Here is a 22,594-nt window from a genome sequence, read left to right as displayed (position 1 = left end):
AATCATTTGATCATGGGAATATCATGAGAAATTTGAATTGGTAATAAATGATATTATTTTATTGCATTGATTTTTAGAAATACAATGTTTCTATTAGTTAATTATTATCAATGAATATAATAAAAACATGACAGAACATATTTTATTTGTAGAAAATATTTTATTATTTATTACATTAAACTTTTCAAAACTCAGTGAAAATAAATTCCATATAAAACAGCCAAAGTGTTTTTTCAGCGAAAATTAATTCTAGCTAAAATAAAGTATCACACACACACACACACACACACACACACACACACACACACACACACACACACACACACACACACACACACACACACACACACACACACACACACACACACACACACACACACACACACACACACACACACACACACACACACACACACACACACACACACACACACACACACACACACACACACACACACACACACACACACACACACACACACACACACACACACACACACACACACACACACACACACACACACACACACACACACACACACACACACACACACACACACACACACACACACACACACACACACACACACACACACACACACACACACACACACACACACACACACACACACACACACACACACACACACACACACACACACACACACACACACACACACACACACACACACACACACACACACACACACACACACACACACACACACACACACACACACACACACACACACACACACACACACACACACACACACACACACACACACACACACACACACACACACACACACACACACACACACACACACACACACACACACACACACACACACACACACACACACACACACACACACACACACACACACACACACACACACACACACACACACACACACACACACACACACACACACACACACACACACACACACACACACACACACACACACACACACACACACACACACACACACACACACACACACACACACACACACACACACACACACACACACACACACACACACACACACACACACACACACACACACACACACACACACACACACACACACACACACACACACACACACACACACACACACACACACACACACACACACACACACACACACACAAACAAACAAACAAGTTTTTTGTTCATAGTTTTTTTGAAAATTAATATGGACATGCATTTTTTTTTAATTTCCTTTTTAAAACTATCATAAAATTTGTACCTGATTCAAATGCTTTCAAGTCCAACCAGTATGCTTTGGGGTCTTTTTATACTCCCTATACTTTTGCTATAGTAATAAAGATATTGTATTAATTGTGAATTTAAAAATGGGTGACCTCTCAACTTGTACTTAAATAAGATTTTTTCACAAAAATAGTATTTCTGAATTTTTTCAAATTCTGACAAAACTTGAATGAACAAAAACACATTTTTAACTGGCAATAACCAAAAACTTGTCAAGAAATATTTGTTTCTAGATTTATAATGTCAAATATTTTTTTTTTTGTCAAATCATAATTCAGCCACTTAATATACAATGTATGTATGGTATTCCTTACATGTGCATTACTCTACAAAGCGTCTGGTAATAGTTGTATTACCCCGGTAAAGCCTATACATTATTAATTCCATCCAAATCACTGCACTCTCTGTACCGTATGGAGTATAGGTACTAGGTATACTGAGTCATTGTACAGCAAACATTCATGTAAGATGATTTATCATTGAATAAGCTAGACTTATGGCAATCAAGTCCTGTTTAATATGCATGTCATGTGACTACCTAGTTATTGCATCATTCGGTATACGGTGATCCATATTCGTACTCACTTCGGCAATAACCGTACTTGCTCTATAGTAGCATACATTGTATACGCTTATTTAAATGACAGAAGTAAGTCCAGTCATAATAATTCATACACTGATAATTTACTACATATATATAGGTATATATATACATGTATACGACTATTAGTTTACATGCCTTTCTTTTATATGCTTATAATCTTTGTCAGCATTTAATGTCGTAAATTGAGATTTTGTTCCCAATTTACTAAAAATCCGAAGATGAAATTTACATTAATTTCATGTATTTTACACGTGTTGTATACGTTGCTATGAGTCCCATATCGAACAGGACAACCACCGCCCTTTAAGTTTGTTTTTCCTTTCACAATTATAAATTTTACAAATAATTTAAACAATCCAGCTACAAGAAGATCAATTTCTAACAGAGCAAATATGGTAACTTAACTACAGAGCAATTGTTATTATCTGTACCATATTAATAAAATAATAAAGATTCCTATATTATACAGGTTTTTCACGCATTAAGGTAATTTGCTAGAATAAAATCATAGTAAATTATTCAATGATTGTTGTTTGGTGTTTCACATACACGTCATTCATATTCAATGCCATTACTGTGTTTCAAAATAATCTGAAAAGCAGCCATTTTGGAACATTTTCCATAGAATGTATAAGTTATCCATAGATTACTTATTGAAATAATATTCACAATTCTCATCATCATAACACCATATATCATTGTTTAAGCATGAGTCACTGAACAAAATTTGTAAACTTGTAAACTATTCAAAACATGCATTTTTATCAATTTTGAGGTCATTTTGGGGAAAACTTAGTTTGGTGCCCATATATTTCTATTTCAAAATTTTGAACATTACATTAACTTAACCCCTCTTGCTGGATTTCAAAGATTTCTATTATTAAGTATTAAGTATTAAGGTGTCTATGAAATACAAAGTATTTTTGGTAGAACTTCAAGCAATGTATGCTATACATATAGTTGCATTATGTGTAAGCTATATCTTTAAAGGTGCTGAGCTGTTTTAAAAATGGTGCAATAAACACTTTTTTTTTTGGCTATTTTTTCATCATATTTACAATATATTTAAGGCAACAAGTAAAGAAAAAGTGTAAGTTGTCTTAAACTAATTTTTGTTGTACATAAACAAAATATATATCGCTTATAGTAGGTGCTGCATGCATTTGTCTTTTAAAAGAAATTTTATTTGTACCATATTTATATCTGGGAAATTAAATTTTACTTGTTTTTAAGGCACTTACTTGTAATGGAATATTTAGAGTTATTTGTGTTACCATGACTACCAGTAGGTACAGATGTTTTAGTACCAAGAGAGAAGCAGTCATGTGTTTGTGACATTTAATATATTATTTTCTAGTGCTTCTTTTTATTCCTTGCAAAATATAAAGTAATAAATCAAGACTTAATATAGCTGTAATTGATATGAATCTAAAAGTATATATATTGTATGTAGTAGTGTTCACATGAGTTTCAGACATGCACATGAGGGCTTGATTCAACTTTACACCTGAGGGCAAAAGTCAATTTCACAACTGAGGGCAAAGGTCAATTTCACAACTGAGGGCAAAGGTCAATTTCACAACTGAGGGCAAAGGTCAATTTCACAACTGAGGGCAAAGGTCAATTTCACAACTGAGGGCAAAGGTCAATTTCACAACTGAGGGCAAAGGTCAATTTCACAACTGAGGGCAAAGGTCAATTTCACAACTGAGGGCAAAAGTCAATTTCACAACTGAGGGCAAATGTCAATTTCACAACTGAGGGCAAAGGTAAATTTCACAACTGAGGGCAAAGATCAATTTCACAACTGAGGGCAAAGGTCAATTTCATAACTGAGGGCAAAGGTCAAGTTTCACACCTGGGGTCAGAGGTTAATTTCGCACCTGGGGCACACCCGTTTATAGTTTGCACTTTCCTTAGAAGATTGGAACAAAAATAGCCAAATACTTCGATTAAAAACTGAAAACTGACTCAAATTTTTGTTTGCTCCAAAATGAGGGTTCATTTCCATAAGTATTGAAGAATATAAGAACGAAATCTAGCAAAAAGTTATCGTTTGGGTGCAAAACAGTCAAAGTCGCCATCTTTCTTCATATGAGCCCCATATCTTGCGTAGGTGTGGCACAACAACCACTGCCTTTTAAATGCCAGTGAAAAAAAAAATTTCACAGTGCTTCAAATTTTTCCAAGATAAACCGCTTAATTTTCGACTAGAAATTTTTACGATTTTATGGCATTCGTAAAGAAAAAATTTTGCAAAAGTCACTAACACTCGTGTTTTTTCAATATTACAAAATCCATGATTCCCGCTGACTTGCGAAATTTGTATCTCATGAAGGAAAAGTGGTTTACAGTTTAAAAAATCAGGTTTACAAAGTAGAGTCAATGAGTCTAATTAGCTAAACATGCTGTGACATTATAAATACAGTGTTTATATATACATGCATGTACCACAAACAATATTCCAAATCAATCACAGTGTGTATCCTTTATAGCCTCTGTCAATCATGTACTAAAGTGTCCTACATATGTACTCACAATATGCCATTAATGGTTACTCACTGTCTTGAAACCACTAAAGTTACCCATATATTGTCTACTGCAGCTATTTACCCAGCATGCAATGGGAATGCCCAGCATGCATTGCGTTAATGATACGTTCCAACTCTGTACTACTAAAAATTTTTAACATATTTTCTTTAATTAAAATTTACTTGTACCAGTAGTTTACACGAATGAGCGGGAATATCTCAAACGAATTTACAAATTAGGCATTGCGGTAGGCCAGTATTACCGGGGTAAACCATTTCTTTATTAAACATTTTACTTTTAAGTTTTCTCACCCAAATTTTGGTATAATGTTTCGCATATTTTTATGCATTTTTTATAATTTCTTTGTTAATTTTGAGCCAAAAATGCAAAATGTTGTAAAGTCCTGATCAACATTTTTGAATAAAAATGGGGAAATACAACCTTATTTATGAAAACCAACAATTAACTATTGACATTTTTTGTTCAAATCTGAAAATAAACTTTTCAAACAGATGCTAATTTATTCATTATTAGGGCTGGACCATTAAAACTGTAGGGGGCAATGGCAGAAAATCTATTCAAACTATTATTTTCCTTCACTTAGTTTTGCACTAATCTTTTCTTCAAAGATTAATTTGCTATAATTTTTTTATTACCTACATGTAATATTTTTTCTATTATTGATCTCTTCAGGATTTTTTTCCATGATTGTTTTCTGTGCATTTTTTTCTACCCCCCTCCCACCCAAGTTTCTAAGGGTCTACCTTTTAGAAAATTTGAAAATACCAACATCACCTGAAGAAAGCAGAACAAGGGGACAGGGTCATGACCTAAAAAGTACATGTCTGACAACATTACAATGAAACACATACAAGTACATGTATATATGCACAATGCAAAAACCTCTTTCATTTTTTTTTTTTTGAAGTTTGATCTGAGATAGGATCTGACCTCAAAATCCCAGTAATTCTGCCATTAAAGTATTAAAAAATAGCTAATTCAGTGTAAATGTATGTCTATTCTCGGAATGCTGATATTTCAGATAAAATTTTTGAATTTGCTGATTCACGAATCAAGTTAAAATTCGCTACACTATTTCAAAGTACACAAACTACTCTACAAACTACATGTATCACATTCAAATGTTCAGGCCTCTATTTGAGAATATTTCAACAAAAGGTAAGCATACAGTCAGTATGATTGTACATGTATAACCTCAAGTGATATTAGGAACTTGGTTTGTTATTTACTACGAAGCCTATATTCATTGTACGCTCATACAGTAACCAACACTGTGCTTGTCAGACCTTTGAATTACTTTTTTTTATTGTCACTACCGGTAGTTACATCAATATTTGACCAAATAAACGCATTTGGTATTTAGGTCAAAAAACAAAAACAAAAATCATATATGAAGTACACCAGTAAGTTGGAGTAGTATTTTTTGGGGAGGTTTATTTTTTATGTTTTTTTATTTATTTATTTTTTTTTGCTAGGTTTTCTCACTAGAATATATATAATAATGTTTTAAGTATGAACATAAAAGATGGAATCCTAGGCTAGTTAGTTTTCAAGATAGTTTCTCCTCATACAAGCACTCGTTATAAATATTAAATTTCCATATAATTAAATTCATTTTGTTGTAATTTGCATGAAATAAAAAAAAATTCTAAAACAAGGGTAAGGGAACAGTTACCTGAATCGCAATAATTGTTTTATTTTCACTTAAATATTCTGTACAATATATGTGGATTGTATGATAAGCTAATTAGTATCATCCACACTCCCATCCTCCTTCTCCTCCTAAGCTAAACCACTGACCTATGACCTTCACCAGCTCCCAACTGATCTCAGCTCAATGTACCTTTTGTTCTATTGCACTGGTCCTGATAATCAACTGACTTTAAAATTGACAGGGTTAATGTTCAGGCTGGTTGCTTAGCAATGAGTGATGCGGGTGCTGTATCCCAGGTGACAAGGAAAAACACAGGTTATTGAGAATAGTAAAGTCCATTAACCCTTTATTCACACATTTTATAGTGTTGCCACACTGTTACTGTAAAATATTTTATTTTAGCTGGAATTAATTTTCGCTTGTTTTGTACGGAATTAATTTTCACTGATTTTTGACAAGTTGAATGTAAAATATAGAAAAAAGGTATATTCGCTGGATTTTATTTACACTGAATCATTCCTTCAGCAAAAATAGCGAAAATTAATTCTAAGTGGAAATAAAGTATTCCACAGTATATCTATTTGCTCTGTTCAGAATGCATGTCAAATATTATGGTCACAAGAATTTGTCAAATCTACCACGATTTATCACAGATTATCTCCCTCACATTCATATTGACTGGTCTGCCTTAGCTGCTACTTGACGGCATTTAGAATGATAATTTATGAATAATTATTCCAGTTAATTCGTTTAATGAAAGCACTATAACAACAAATTAACAAGTCATTTAATACACTAAACAATCATGTTTAAAAATGATTAATAAAATTATACAATATTGTAGCATCCCTATGTCACTGATATTAATACATGTGATCGCTTAATACATTCACCAAGGCCCTTTAACTCATTATTTATAATCATGATCTTGATGAACCCCCTAACTTGGATTCAATGCAAAGCTACTTACAAGATTGCGTCTGATTGGCTACCTAAATCTAACATCTACTAATCAGACCAATCAGAGAGCAGCTTCTTTGTTAACAGGTGTTTTCGTTGTACCAAATTCTGCCTTGTATACGTGTTTCAACTCAACTGCCAAATCATCCATCGAGCAGGCAGCGAACTAAAAATAAAGTTCAACCTGACATTGATTGATTTGATAATTGCTAAGTATTCAATATATTGATCTGTATGTCACATTACACTAATCTATTTGTCAGGTCACGCATAAATGAATGCAGAAAGCTAAAGTGGCAATGTCAGCATAAATCGTACATAACATGTTTTTACTTGTATCAATGTGAAGCTACTTACAAGATTGCGTCTGATTGGCTACCTAAATCTAACATCTACTAATCAGACCAATCAGAGAGCAGCTTGTTTTTTAAAAGATTTATTCAATTTTCTGCTTTGCTTGCTGTTGTTGATCTTATCAACAATGCAGGTGTTTCGTTAAGAGTCGGCCACCGGCAATATGGTCGTCAAATTGGTCGTCTACTTTTTGGTCTCTCTCCGCCTCCACCCCCCACCGCCTCCGCTGGCCACTTTGCACTGCTGAAAACCTTTCTATTTCTTTGGGGCCTATTGTTACAGGATGATGGCCTGCTATTAAATGCATTAGTGAAACCCATGACAATGTGAACGCTACGCTCTAAACACAGAGCATTCAAAAGCAAAATGGCCGAGTACTGTACAGTAAACCGTTTAATTTTCATTGCTAAGAACTACCACGATTTTGAAATTTTATGGCAATCTTGAGAACAAAATCTCACAAAAGTAACTATTATAAAACATAGGGAAGATATCACTACTACAAAATTTCAGAATTATCTCTGATTTGGGAAAATTTCTCTTTCGCAAAATTAAAATAGTTCACAGAGCCTAATATTGTTATTATCATACTAGCTCAACACAAAGTTTGTTTTGTCAATATTTGTTATTCAATAGCTTATTTATATTATTAAAAAAGAAATTAATAATTACATATTTTGTATCTACAAATCGGCTCCCAGATTTTAATCACTAACTCTTGAAATATTACAACTGAAAATTGAAAGATGGTGGCTGGTTACAACACATGGACACAGAAAACCATGACGACCACATATAATTATATAAGTACAAGCACCTCAGGTAAACCCAGTCAGACAGCTTTGGTATGCGACAGTATCTCCATCAGCGAGCTAATGACCCCTACAAAGAAGGGTACTCATATTTGTGCACAATGAAATTCAATTAACTATTCTCCAGGTTTAGTTACCACGCACTGTTACCGACATGTAACTAGGGGCATTTTCGTGATCCCCTTTTCAATGTACAGCTATTGGGTTAATTCAATGTGTGGTGGTCAGTTGCTATGGAAACATAAAACTCTAGAAATTGATTGGAGATAGGTACCGGTAATCTAGCAAGAGTTAAACTTTCAAGATACATCACACTTGAACTTCAAGTAAATTGTCTTCAGATAAACAGTAAATTTCAGTTGCATGCAGTCACTGAAATATTCAATTTCACTGCAAATATTGCCAGGTAACTACATGTACCTTGCAATGCTCCATGGCTTATGAGAATAAATGAACTATAAAGCAGACAACACTACCTAGAAACACATTTCAGCTGATTTAATAATTCAAGATGTAGCTAATTTAACTACCCAGTCAATGGATTAATTCAAGATGCAGCTGATTTAGCTACCCAGTCAATAGATTAATTCAAGATGCAGCTAATTAAGCTACCCAGTCAGTGTACTAATTCAAGATGTAGCTAATTTAGCTATCTAGTCAATGTACTAATTTAAGATGTAGCTAATTTAGCTACCCAGTCAATGTACTAATTCAAGATGTAGCTAATTTAGCTACCCAGTCAGTGTACTAATTCAAGATGTAGCTAATTTAGATATGTAGTCAATGTACTAATTCAAGATGTAGTTAATTTAGCTACCCAGTCAATGTACTAATTTAAGATGCAGCTAATTTAGCTACCCAGTCAATGTACTAATTCAAGATGCAGCTAATTTAGCTACCCAGTCAATGTACTAATTCAAGATGTAGCTAATTAAGCTACCCAGTCAGTGTACTAATTCAAGATGTAGCTAATTTAGCTACCCAGTCAGTGTACTAATTCAAGATGTAGCTAATTTAGCTACGTAGTCAATGTACTAATTCAAGACGCAGCTAATTTAGCTACCCGGTCAGTGTACTAATTCAAGATGTAGCTAATTTAGCTACCCGGTCAGTGTACTAATTCAAGATGTAGCTAATTTAGCTACCCGGTCAGTGTACTAATTCAAGATGTAGATAATTTAGCTACCCAGTCAGTGTACTAATTCAAGATGTAGCTACTTTAGCTACCCGGTCAGTGTACTAATTCAAGATGTAGCTAATTTAGCTACGTAGTCAATGTACTAATTCAAGATGTAGCTAATTTAGCTACCCGGTCAGTGTACTAATTCAAGATGTAGCTAATTTAGCTACCCAGTCAGTGTACTAATTCAAGATGCAGCTAATTTAGCTACCCAGTCAATAGATTAATTCAAGATGTAGCTAATTTAGCTACCCGGTCAGTGTACTAATTCAAGATGTAGATAATTTAGCTACCCAGTCAGTGTACTAATTCAAGATGCAGCTAATTTAGCTACGTAGTCAATGTACTAATTCAAGATGTAGCTAATTTAGCTACCCGGTCAGTGTACTAATTCAAGATGTAGCTAATTTAGCTACCCGGTCAGTGTACTAATTCAAGATGTAGCTAATTTAGCTACCCGGTCAGTGTACTAATTCAAGATGTAGCTAATTTAGCTACCCGGTCAGTGTACTAATTCAAGATGTAGCTAATTTAGCTATCTAGTCAATGTACTAATTTAAGATGTAGCTAATTTAGCTACCCAGTCAATGTACTAATTCAAGATGTAGCTAATTTAGCTACCCAGTCAGTGTACTAATTCAAGATGTAGCTAATTTAGATATGTAGTCAATGTACTAATTCAAGATGTAGTTAATTTAGCTACCCAGTCAATGTACTAATTTAAGATGCAGCTAATTTAGCTACCCAGTCAATGTACTAATTCAAGATGCAGCTAATTTAGCTACCCAGTCAATGTACTAATTCAAGATGTAGCTAATTTAGCTACCCAGTCAGTGTACTAATTCAAGATGTAGCTAATTTAGCTACCCAGTCAATGTACTAATTCAAGATGTAGCTAATTTAGCTACCCAGTCAGTGTACTAATTCAAGATGTAGCTAATTTAGCTACGTAGTCAATGTACTAATTCAAGATGTAGCTAATTTAGCTACCCAGTCAATGTACTAATTCAAGATGTAGCTAATTTAGCTACCCAGTCAGTGTACTAATTCAAGATGTAGCTAATTTAGCTACCCAGTCAATGTACTAATTCAAGATGTATCTAATTTAGCTACCCAGTCAATGTACTAATTCAAGATGTAGCTAATTTAGCTACCCAGTCAATGTACTAATTCAAGATGTATCTAATTTAGCTACCCAGTCAGTGTACTAATTCAAGATGTAGCTAATTTAGCTATCTAGTCAATGTAGCTAATTTATCTACCCAATACATTCTTATGATGAGAATGTTTTACTATTTTTAACTATTTAATTTATTGGCAATTGAAACAAAAACAATACCGGTACTAAATTAACAGTGAATCAGTTAGAAATATAATTTTTTTGGCTATATTCAACTACTCAATAGATGTCTATCCCTTCTCCCAACCCCTACCAAACTCATCTGAACTTCCTCATAAGACTGACATAAACCTGGTAGACAAAATTATAGATTTCATATAAATTTCTTAAAACAAATACCACAGATTTCAGTTTCACAACACAGTGTCACTGTGCCTATAAATCAACCAATATAATCATATACTGAATAATAAAGAGCATCTGTTTTCAGCTGCACTCCGGACATAGCCTGACATATACAATGTAATGTGACATCAGTTGAGGCAATATCTAATTAAAAAAAAAAGGATATTGCACGTATAGTCAATCACTATGGGCATTATTAGCTTTCAGGACTGTTAGCTTTCAGTCTGGTAATGAAGGGAACTCAAATGACAGCTAGAGATTTAAGCAAAAGTATGTCAGAAATAACTGTCATAGTTATAACTAAACATTCAGAAATAATGTTTTTTTTTGCAATTGATATAAATTGACGTTCTAGTGAAATGTTGACAACTAAATTGTTCAAAGTGTTTAATAACAAATGTTTGAATGCAATTATCATTCCTGTAAAAATGTTGGTCATTTTAAATTTTTTTTTAGAGAGAGAGAGGGAGAGATCTGCAGCCAATAGCAAATTACAACCACAAAATTAACCGAGAAAATATGTAAAATAAAAATAAAAAGTGTACAGATCTTCCCACAAACATTTGTACGAGTTGTACCACTGCATGTCATTGTTATTTGAAAACAAGTCTAGTTTTGAGTTTGGCATATCCCTACAGCTTAGACGTATTGTTACAAACAGATTAACATTTTTAGAGCTATACAAAAGTACAGCCACAATCACCCACCGAACAAATAAATACACCAGCACCATTCATAACCAGAAGGCTTTAATTACGTGCTACTCAAATTACAAGCGTTGTCAGTAGACCAGCCATTTGTTACTAATTCGTTTTTTTATGTACTGTGCAATACTTTGTTTTCGCTGGAATTAATTTTCGCTGAAAAGGTTTTTTGGGCGTTTTGTGTGAAATTTATTTTCACTGATTTTTGATGAGTTTAATGTGAAATATAAGGAAAAAAGTATATTCGCTGGATTTTATTTTCACAAAGACATCCCTTCAGCGAAAATAGCGAAAATAAATTCCAAGCGAACATAAAGTATTCTACAGTACTTGCTTCAGGGATATGAACAATACTTTCTAATATATTAAAGATTTTTTTGTCTTGGGTTTTAGTTTAATTTTGCTTGCTTGGAGACTCAAATATTAAATGTATTCTTAATGCAAGTTATTCGCTCTGAGCACCACACACAAATATTTATTGCAGGCACGAAGACGTAATATATTATTTAAGATAGGACGCAGCAAATGCACTTCTGACATTTCACAAAATTATTCCCAGCAACTTGCACTCCAGGCTTTTTGAAAGTCTGGAGAACAAATTTATTGTATCTGAACTGAGATTTATCAAACTAAATTGTACAATGTATGTGTTTTGACAATTTTTCGATTCAAGAAGATGGACACTAGGCTAGGGTTTATTATGCAGAATACTCAGAAGCATTGTTTCCATGGAAACTAGTTGAGATATCTTAATTTTTTAGTTTCTCTTTGTCATCATCTAATAAATAGATAAATTTGTAAAAATCTTTTTTTTTTATATTGATACATCTATTGATAAAATTAGGTCTTTTGAAATAAAAAGTTGAGAAATGAATCATTAGAGAGATTGAGGGGAGCTAATTAGGGCAACTTAAAAATACTTTGACAGGCCTTAAAACTAACAGTAGCCATTCATTCATTCATTCATTCATTCATTCATTCATTCATTCATTCATTCATCATTCATTCATTCATTCATTTATTTAATTACATTCACTCACACTTTTCTGCATGGCTGTAAGTACCTACTAAACCTGATGCACCCAATATTTCTATGGAACTACCAGCTCTTAAATTAAAACTGGTAGCCCTGCAAAACAATTATTATTTAATTCCAAGGACTACGCACATATTTGTCTATACCCTAACCACATGTACTACTAACTGATATGCTAATCTTTGCAATTTGATTGGGCAAAACGAATGCAGTTTATTGCGTTATCACTTCACCTCTGTTTGAACGCGCAAATAAACATATACAAAACTTAATTAGATTAAATGTCTCTGTATTACGTAATATAACAGTCTAAAATTGATATTAATAAAAATTCACTAACTATTCAGCTAATATAAGCATGCGCTATTATTAGAAAAATAACATGCCAACTCGTCATTTTGTAACCATGGCAACTATTACATGTAGTCATTTCCTAAGAGACATAAATAATGTAAACGCATTGTAACACCTGTAGGATATTCTGCATTGTCATACTTGGAAGCGGGGTCAACAAACTTTCACAGCTGTTACTCCTCTCGGTCTCATAAGTTCACAGTCGATATAACCTTTTATATTTCAATAATGTTTAGCTGCTCTTATCATTTATCACATCTGCCCGTGGTTATATACATGGACAAACTGATTTTTTTGTCAATTTTTCATATTTTCGAACCCATGTGTAATACTCAGTGAAGATGTATGAGGTACGAAATGAATAAATGAGTCATGTGATCAAATAACCGAGCAACTATTAATGTGCACAGTGCTGAGTCTTAATTTCATTCTTGTAAACAAACAATGTATTTAACATTTGTGTTTACTCGCATTAAACCTCCCTATTTTATGTACTGTATTTGCTCTATTGGTAATGCAAGCATTTACGCAAACATCAGTGTTTTGTTATTATTTTACTAGAGTATAATTTCAACTTTCACTACGAAATTTCTATTTCTAAACTATTTATAAAATCATGATGTACATTACAATGTATCTATTTCTTGTATTGAACTGATGACCTTAATCTACATTTCAATAAAATTTAATAAACTCTTGTAAAAATAAAAATAAAACATTAACATAAGTAAATATAACAAATTGGAAAAAAAAAAGTTGATCCTATATAAATATACCCCATGAATACACAAATCTAGTTGGCACGCCCCTTAGTTATCCAAAATTAATCGCTAAACACTGTGTCTAACTGGATCTAATTTGCACATCACTTCCAAATCCAGATAAACTGGTACATACATGTCCCTTGAATAACTAGGTTTTATTAGAAACAGAAAAAATTCAGAAACTTGTTAGCTTAATGAAACAAGGCCTGATTTATGCTGCTCATAGTGGAATAGGACCGTACCAGCAATATACTCAATGTACCCTTTTAGGTTCTAAAAGCTACATCTGACTAAACACCTGGGGGCTCCCCATTTTCTAGATGAATTATAACAAAACCACATAATCAGATGATCCACTGTTTGTGCAGCCAAGAGATAGATCAATTATCGCGAACACTTAGATGAACCACTCACTCACATACTGCTAGTACCAACCTTTCATGCACGAATCAAGTTATGCATACTCGCATGAGAATTTCTATAAATTTCCATATATTGATCTCATATGAGATTTACCTCATTTCACACATAATTTGCATGTTGAGAATACTCAGGTCTCTCTCTGATGAGATCTCATGAGGTAATCTTGGTATAGGTGTTTGTACAGGCAAAAATTATACCATATAAACCATAGAATTTTAGAAGAAAAAAATTACACGTATAGTAAGTACAAATCAGTATAAAGTAACCCCCAAAAAAATGTTATATTACGACAGAAAATTTTTCTCACATAATTTACAGTATGATTAAAATACAAATGACTGTGTTGGCTAAGCAATTAGAATCTAGAGAGCTGACTGGCCGAGGCAAGGTGATATCATTTGTTAAGATGCTACCGCTGTAAGTTATAACACAGTTTCTAGAATATCACTTTACATATCATGCCTGGCTGTGACTCTTATTTTTAACCCCCTGCTACTAAGAATGTAGAATTACCTATACCAAACTAATATCATATGTTTTCGTATAAATACTACTACTATAATACTATTCTACTGCTAGAAATTACTTATTTATTCTTGTCAGAAATAATATTAAAAATAACAAATATAAATAATTAATATTGATGGAACAAAACATGATGTTATAAATTTATAAAAACACTTAAAAGACCAATATTACAAAGTTTTTTTTTCCCCCTAAGTAGAGCAAGAAGTCATGATTAATTTACAAGTGTCCTGAATTCTAAACTCCAACGTCTAAACATCGTTACATGAGAGAAAGCTAGGTAAATGTTTCAAAAAAAAATTTCTCCATGAAATCAGAGCCAATGGGCAGCGACTTACAAGATTCTCCCTAATTGGCTACTAACCACTAATTAACTCCAATCAGAGAACAGCTTGTTTGTTGGCAGTTTTTTTGATGTATCATATGTTGCCTTGTATATATGCTTCATCCCAAATGTGAAATTATCAGCTTGTAGAACTATCTAACTAATTGTTATAGTATCCACTGTTTAGCATAATATATCAAATTTACTTTTTATTATTAGAAACACATCTCCAAACCAGCACACAAGTCAAAAATTACAAATCTTCTATCATGGATTCTAAAAATATTTCCCTATACATTTGTATATATAAATATTGACCATATTTACATTAACCCTAACTCTGTCCGTCTTACGTTTTTTACATTGACTTGACCAAATTAGGGTTCAAGAGCACAAGAAGCTAATAGACCAAATACGGTACATACAATTCGGTTTTGGTGACTTGAATTTTTTTATTAATACCAGCAGTTCTAAAACTATAAATTATTATCAAGTAATTTTAGGAGGTAAAGTTTTAAGATATCTCATCAGTAGATTAGAGTTAGCGGAGGGCAAATTTCAAAAGGTCAAATTTAGGTGAACTAAAAAAATCACCATTTTCATGACCCTGGATATTATTCGTTATATCTGGGTTTTGTAAAAAACAAAAAATACTGTAATGTCAGGGAAATTAGATTATTTGTTTCCATGGTAGCCAACTAACTTAAATGACTGATTTATACATAAGAATTTGTCACATCTGGTAAAAAAAAATGTAAATATATTCACCACGGTTAGAATTAAAAAACGTCATAGCTACGATAGCTACATTCTCTGTCTATCACTAACCACATTACAATGAATGCATTACCGCTACATGTATGCATTATAACCACAAATGTTTTTTTTTAAACTTACCACAATCTACTTGACATTCATCCACATATGTTATTGAAATAGACAACCCCTATTTTTCCCTGTGATATATCGTGTCGCAACTTATTAGACATCTTTATGTAACTATATTAAATGGTTTCCTGTTTTGAGAGTATCGAAATAACCTTTTCAGCTCGTATGCATGCTTCTATTGCGATTGTCCGATGTGTGGCAAGGGAAAATCAGGACTGAATTGTAAAAGCAAGAAAATAACCATTTTGTCAGATATAGCTTCACGGATGTCATAATGAGGATCGAGATGGACCCACGCAATGCTACAACATTATTTGTCCACTTACATTAAAGGGCAGCAGTCGTCGTGCCGCGCACGTGCGACATTTATGTTCATAAACACAGAGTTTCCAACAATCCAATGCGCTCTTCTAATTGAAATCACAAGTATGAGGTTTAACCTGGGCGTGACTTGCACTAATTACCGTTGGTGCCGTTTTAGATACCTCCCAATCGCCTAAAATTACCTAATTGAAGCTTGGTAAAGTCTCAGTTTGTACTCGTTGATCTGCGCAACAGTCAAAGTCGCCATCTTTGTTTATATGATGACCAATATATCTCGCGCATGCGTGGCACGACGACTACCGCCCTTTAAACTAGAGCTGTGGGCAATGACTATATTTACATTTATTTCATAACACATTTATAAAGAGGGCGGAGACAAATTTTTTGAAAAATTTTTAATACAGTGAAAATTGATAAATTTGTAACAGTGACAATTTTCGGGGGAATCTGAGAGTCAGTGACTAGCAAAATTTTGTCTTCACGAAACTCGTAAAATCACGAAAAATTTCTAGCGATTTAGAGTAAATGTTATACAGACTTAAGAATCAAGAGTGAACGTCTGTATGCATTTTAACCTATATACATACTGTATCATGAAGCCAGTCTATGAATGGTATGTATTAGCTCAACAGAGTCTGACTGGACAGACTCATTACACTAGCAATAAGATTAATGCTGTAACATATACATATGGATAACAGGCTCTGTCAGCTGACCTCACAATAACAAAGGAAGCACATGGATCAGCTGCTATTCTCCGGCCATTGTTCGTATTCTGTAAACTGGGCAAGGGTAAAGTAGACGCTGACAAGTTAATAAAGTTAGTAGCTTATTAATGCATAAATGTTATTAATCCTTATCTTGTCAAGTCAATGTAAAAGTATATATAGTGCTAGCAGGTTACACTCAAATGATATATCACCATATTCAGATATATTAAGATGGGGAAGGATCAATAAAAAAGAAAAATATTTCCTAACTGTTGGAAAAGTTGAAATAGTTAATAAAAAATTAACCTTATTAACAACACATGACCTTAAATTGGTGTCAATACACATCCAAGTGGCATCAGACAACACATGCAATTTATAACTGGTAAATGGAACTAATTGATCCATTTAGGTTCGGAGGTCTACGATATAATGTTGTAAAATGACGTCATAAAAAGACGATTATGAATCGGCTCTGGAAAGATGATGAGAAACACAACTATCTATCAAATTGAAGTTACACGCTTCAAAATGACGGCACAATGACGGCACAAGTGTATATGTCGGTGTGTTAATTAGGGAATCCTTAATTATTGATTCTGTACAGAAGCTTGGCTCCCAGTACAATAGCATCCATGCTAATTCATAAAACATAGCTGTGAATTTTAACATAAAAAAAATTTGCAAATATTATTATTAATACCTGAATATCAGTATTCACTCTTAAAGTTTATTGTTTAATTTGATATTAATATCTCAGCGTATTGTTATTATTAAAATTAGATAATAGCACTGTATTTCCTCTCTTAGAAGCACATATACCCCAACAGTTGCATTTATTTTATATATTATGAAATATAACCGTTGCACACACCTCTTCTATTTATGTACTGTAAAAGGATTAATTATTCACTGGGTTTTAATTTTGCTTATTTCGCTGACTGGAAAATGCGCTAAATTAAAGCCCAGTGAATATGTAAAATTTAGCATAGAACACATTATCTAAATGATCAAACCGTGAATTTAAAACCCACTGAATATGCCTGAAATGGTAAATCAGCGAAATTTAAACCCAGTGAAAATTAGTCATTTTACAGTAACACATGATTAATTAATAGAGCAAATACGGTATAAGTATGGCTCTATTTCTTCAATAATGATGTTTTTGTATTATTTACGTATATTTTGTATAATTGTATACATACAAATCAAAAACCTGTGAGCGGAAAGCACTTATGATGCAGCTTGGTTATACAAGGTGGCTCTCGATCGGTCTCTCATTACATGACTGGGATCAGTCATACATTACGTGTCAGAAAAAGCGTGAGTGCTCGTTACTACATTTGTGCCGGGTATGTCGATACTGTGAAAATGTTTCTAAGGAAAAAGAGTAAAAAGTCCTGGTAGACCACCATCATGTACTAGTAATTATGGATTATAATTTGTCTAAATTTAGTGCGATGGTCGCAAAATATCATTATGGAGAAATTATTAATATTATTCCAAATATAAGGGTGAGCGGGAAGTGTGCGTTCTAATATTCAAGAATAATTGAGAAAGCCTTACCCTTTTTTCTGCAGAGGTAGCCTTCCTGTACGGTGTACGTCAAGTCTCGAAACTCAACTTTCACCGGTGGTCTCTTTGTGAACGGAGATCGGTTCTGAGCTTCGAAGAACCGGCTTTCAACCCGCTTCATCATCACCGCCGATCCATTCGGGGGTGGTTCGCCGGCCTTTAAGTTAACCATCACGGAGCTCATCTCGGCCATAATTCGGGGTTGTATAATTCTTGATGAAACGGTGACAGGCGAGATGTTTTCTTGGCTCTGGGAATGGTTGTTTAGTTTAAAGGCAGTCGACAGTTGATTTTCATGGTGTTGTGTACGTACATCCATCCACCTACGAGTCCCTAAACCGCCGCTATGCTGTGTGCTTACTTTCCATTGTGCACATCACATGGCCATTGTCCACAAAACAAAATACTCAATTCTTATTGGTCGATTCGCCAAATTATAACTCAATGATGTCATTCACGTTGTCGGTTTCCAACAGAGGCTATTTTTAAGAAGACGGATCCATTCTGTTCGGAGGAGTTGAAGGTTCATGACGAGTTTTTGCTGTGTGCGGAATATCAAACCGAGATTGGACGAGTGGTGAGAACATTTTACTCACCAATTAAACCAGATAGAGCCCTTGTCATAAACGTTAAGCAACATATCCATTTGAAACAGATAAGGGTGGATCATATTAATTCGAAGGAGGTTTGGATTCCTTTCTCATCATGATACACATACGACCGGCAATCTTTGTTTGCGCTTTCTTTTTTCCCTAAACCATGTTCCCATTGCAATTTTTAAAGAGGTCACAGACTTATATATTTAAAGAACATGTTACTTCCACTCCAGCTATTTTAAAGTGTGAATACTTAGCTGGATACTTAGCTGTCTCGGGGGGGGGGGGTGCTCACCGACTCCAAAACATATCATGATGTCTATGGTTTACCTCGAAGACAGTAGCTTCGAGGTCCGGTACTTCGGGAAGAAGCGTGTAATAATATCGTATCTTTGTTTATAAACAAAATAAAACAACCTATCAACATCACGAGTGTCCTGTCGCGTTACTTGTGCTCATTTGCGACTCTTCATCACTTTATTCCAGAATTTTTTCCAGAGTCGTGAATTACTATACCGGCATACCACAAAATCATGAAAAAAGTGAGAATGAGCAGTGCTCTGGATCCACAACTTTGCTACGAACACTCATGTATTTTCCATCGTTTGGACCACGCAGATTAGAATGTAATAGAATAGAACAAATTAGACTAGATTAGAGCATTGCTTTATTGACGCTCGTAAATAATATACTAAAATAGTTCCTTTTTATTCTCTGTTTTATTAAAAGTTTTGGTTGATAAATTATTCGAATCATCACGATACACTATAGAGATTGGTACTTCTATGTTCCAGTGTGTGTGTGCACTCGAAGGAAAACAAAAGTATTCAGAAGAAAATAATACATTTATTGTTAAAATCAGCAATCAATAAACTCACCGAATGATTTAATTATGTCTTTTATCATTCGAGACCGTTCCCCGAAACTCCGACTCATGCAACGCTCATTGCACGGGTAGTAACAACAAACGTGAACAGTGAAGTAACAAAGTACGTGAACAGTAAAATAAGGAAAATACGTGAAGGGGGAAGTAAACAAAATACGTGAACACGGAAGTAACAAAATACGTGAACAGTGAATTGAACCAAATACGTTAACAGTGAAGTGAACAAAATGCGTGAACAAAATAGGTGAACGGTGAAGTAAACAAAATACATGAACAGTGAAGTAAACAAAATACGTGAACAGGGAAGGGAACAAATACGTGAACGCGAAGTAAACAAAATACATGAACAGTGAAGTGAACCAAAGACGTGAACAGGGAAGTGAACCAAAGACGTGAACAGGGAAGTAAACAAAATACGTGAATAGGGAAGCAAACAAACTACGTGAACAGGGCAGTAAACAAAATACGTGAACAGGGAAGTAAACAGAATACGTGAACAGTGAAGTGAAGTGAACAAAATACGTGAACAGTGAAGTAAAAAAAAACACGTGAACAGTGAAGTAAACGAAATACGTGAACAGTGAAAAAAAACATTGTTTTGTAAGGTTGTATGTCCAACACGGAGAGTGTCCCCCAGGTGTACTTAAAGGGCGGTGGTCGTCGCGCAGCGCGTGTTCGAATTTCATGTAAATAAACAATGTATTTTACACGCGTTGTGTACGTCGCTATGAGTCCCATATCGAACAAGACGCGACACGACGACTACCGCCCTTTAACCTAATCCGGCCACCAATGGGTGGTAGTATGAACGTCGCCGAAGTCATCGACTAGGTTTAGAGTTTCGATGTAAAACAAATTACGTTCAACTTCTGAAGTGTTCATTCTTCATTATTCCTTTATTTTCGCTTATTCCGCCGAAACTTCAAAATTTAAAAATTGAATTGTTTCCTCCACAAACCACTGAAGTTAAAACACAGTCAGTGCATATCTTTGCAACCTCAAGTCCGCTGAAATGAAACCCAGTGAATACCATCTCTTCCATAATAATATTCAATTGTTTGTATTTTCAGACTGCAGAGGGCGGTTGTTAGTCAGCTGGACCGCAGTGGGCCGGAATACATAAAGTGATTTCTCGTTTTCGATCGGATAATGGAAGATAAAATGAAAAATGAAAGTGAAAAAAAATTTCAATTAGTATTAATAAGTTGATTTTCCGTTCAATGCGAAAACTTGCGTATTACGTGTAGAACGACGTGGGTCGAATAATGGAACGTTGTAAGGGCCATAATTAAAATCATCGTAACACATTAAAATATAAAAATTTATAATATGAACAATTAAATTTAAAATTTGAGTAATTCAATTCAAAATATGAGAAACGGATGTTAAAATATGAGCATTTAATTTAAAATATGAGAAATGTTAAATATTTATTCAGTTTATTTATATTTCAAAACCGCAAGTTTTAACACAGCGAAATTAAACTTAGCGCATACTAGGTGGCGCTCTACTGTACATAATATGCATGTCATGAACAATTTCCATTGGGGCTGGTAAAAATATAAACGTACATGCCCGCGCTGGTCTGATAACATGGTATGTTTCTTTTTTAATTAATAACGGGGCTCAATTATTGCAGCCGCCATAATTGCTGATGCTTTACATTCTCGTTCACAACTCAGACCTGTGTTTTCGTCTGCTTTTATTAAACAGATTAAAGTGGTGTGCTTGGAATGAGAGATATCTTAAAATAGTCTGTAATACATGGCTATTAACTTTCTGGCAGGCTGATGAAATTGTATAGTTACATGTCCACAATCATTTTGAGAAATTTCTAAAAACTGCACAATGGTAAACGTTGATCAGTGTCGCGTTTTGTGAAGTGACTTCACTTCATTTTTTTAAGAAAATGATATCGCATCTATCAGAATATAAATTATGTACTGTCGTCTAATGCCAAGCTTTAGTATTATTTTGAACAAGTTTTCAGAAATATTGGAAAACCAAAATCACAAATCAGACAAATCATTCAACTATTTCCATTCCAGGAATAAATTGTTAGCTCATTCGTATGGGAGCACACAGTTCGTTTGAGTGGCCCACACACCAAGAACAGTAATAAAGCGGGAGGTTCGTCATCTGCGCACGCGCGAGAATTGAGTTCCAAGCGACGATAACAACACACGCTAAAAACGCAAAGACTCGTGGGTAGACGCTTGTTTGTTAATATAAATATAATATAATAATGTATTCCCTTTGCTTCCTCCGATAGAGGTATGAGAGAACTAAATAATATACATTACATAATACAAACGAAAAAAGCATGTACATGGAAGCGTCACACGAAATAAATTAATAAATTAGAATAAATGCATAATAAGGCACCAGCCCAAAATTACAAAAAGCAAGTAAATAACTAAACATGCATGGCACAGTATACCCTTTTCTTATTATGCAAATATAAATCAATAACCAAGTGTAGGACAAAAATGTGATCTAGCGTGGAATATCCCGCCCTGCTTGCTCTTCGCCCAAGGAACCCACACAATTCAAATAA

The 22,594-nt window shown here is 34.1% G+C and overlaps 1 protein-coding gene across 1 annotated transcript in view; it reads right to left on the bottom strand.

Moving 5' to 3' along the window:
- Nucleotides 1-18,947, bottom strand: part of LOC100369762 (ATP-binding cassette sub-family G member 4-like) — a 64,829-nt gene extending 45,882 nt beyond the window's left edge. Inside the window, exon 1 of the mRNA XM_085499253.1 lies at nt 18,547-18,947. Coding sequence (XP_085355379.1) covers nt 18,547-18,874 — 328 coding nt within the window. The 5' untranslated portion in view covers nt 18,875-18,947. The remainder of the gene's footprint in view (nt 1-18,546) is intronic.
- Between the last annotated feature and the right edge of the window lie 3,647 nt (nt 18,948-22,594).

The sequence above is a fragment of the Saccoglossus kowalevskii genome, chromosome 5 (genome assembly GCF_978046115.1).
Source record: "Saccoglossus kowalevskii chromosome 5, keSacKowa6.1, whole genome shotgun sequence".
NCBI classification, from domain to species: domain Eukaryota; kingdom Metazoa; phylum Hemichordata; class Enteropneusta; family Harrimaniidae; genus Saccoglossus; species Saccoglossus kowalevskii.
Note: the sequence above shows the minus strand (reverse complement) of the source record. Positions and strands in the feature narration are given on the sequence as shown.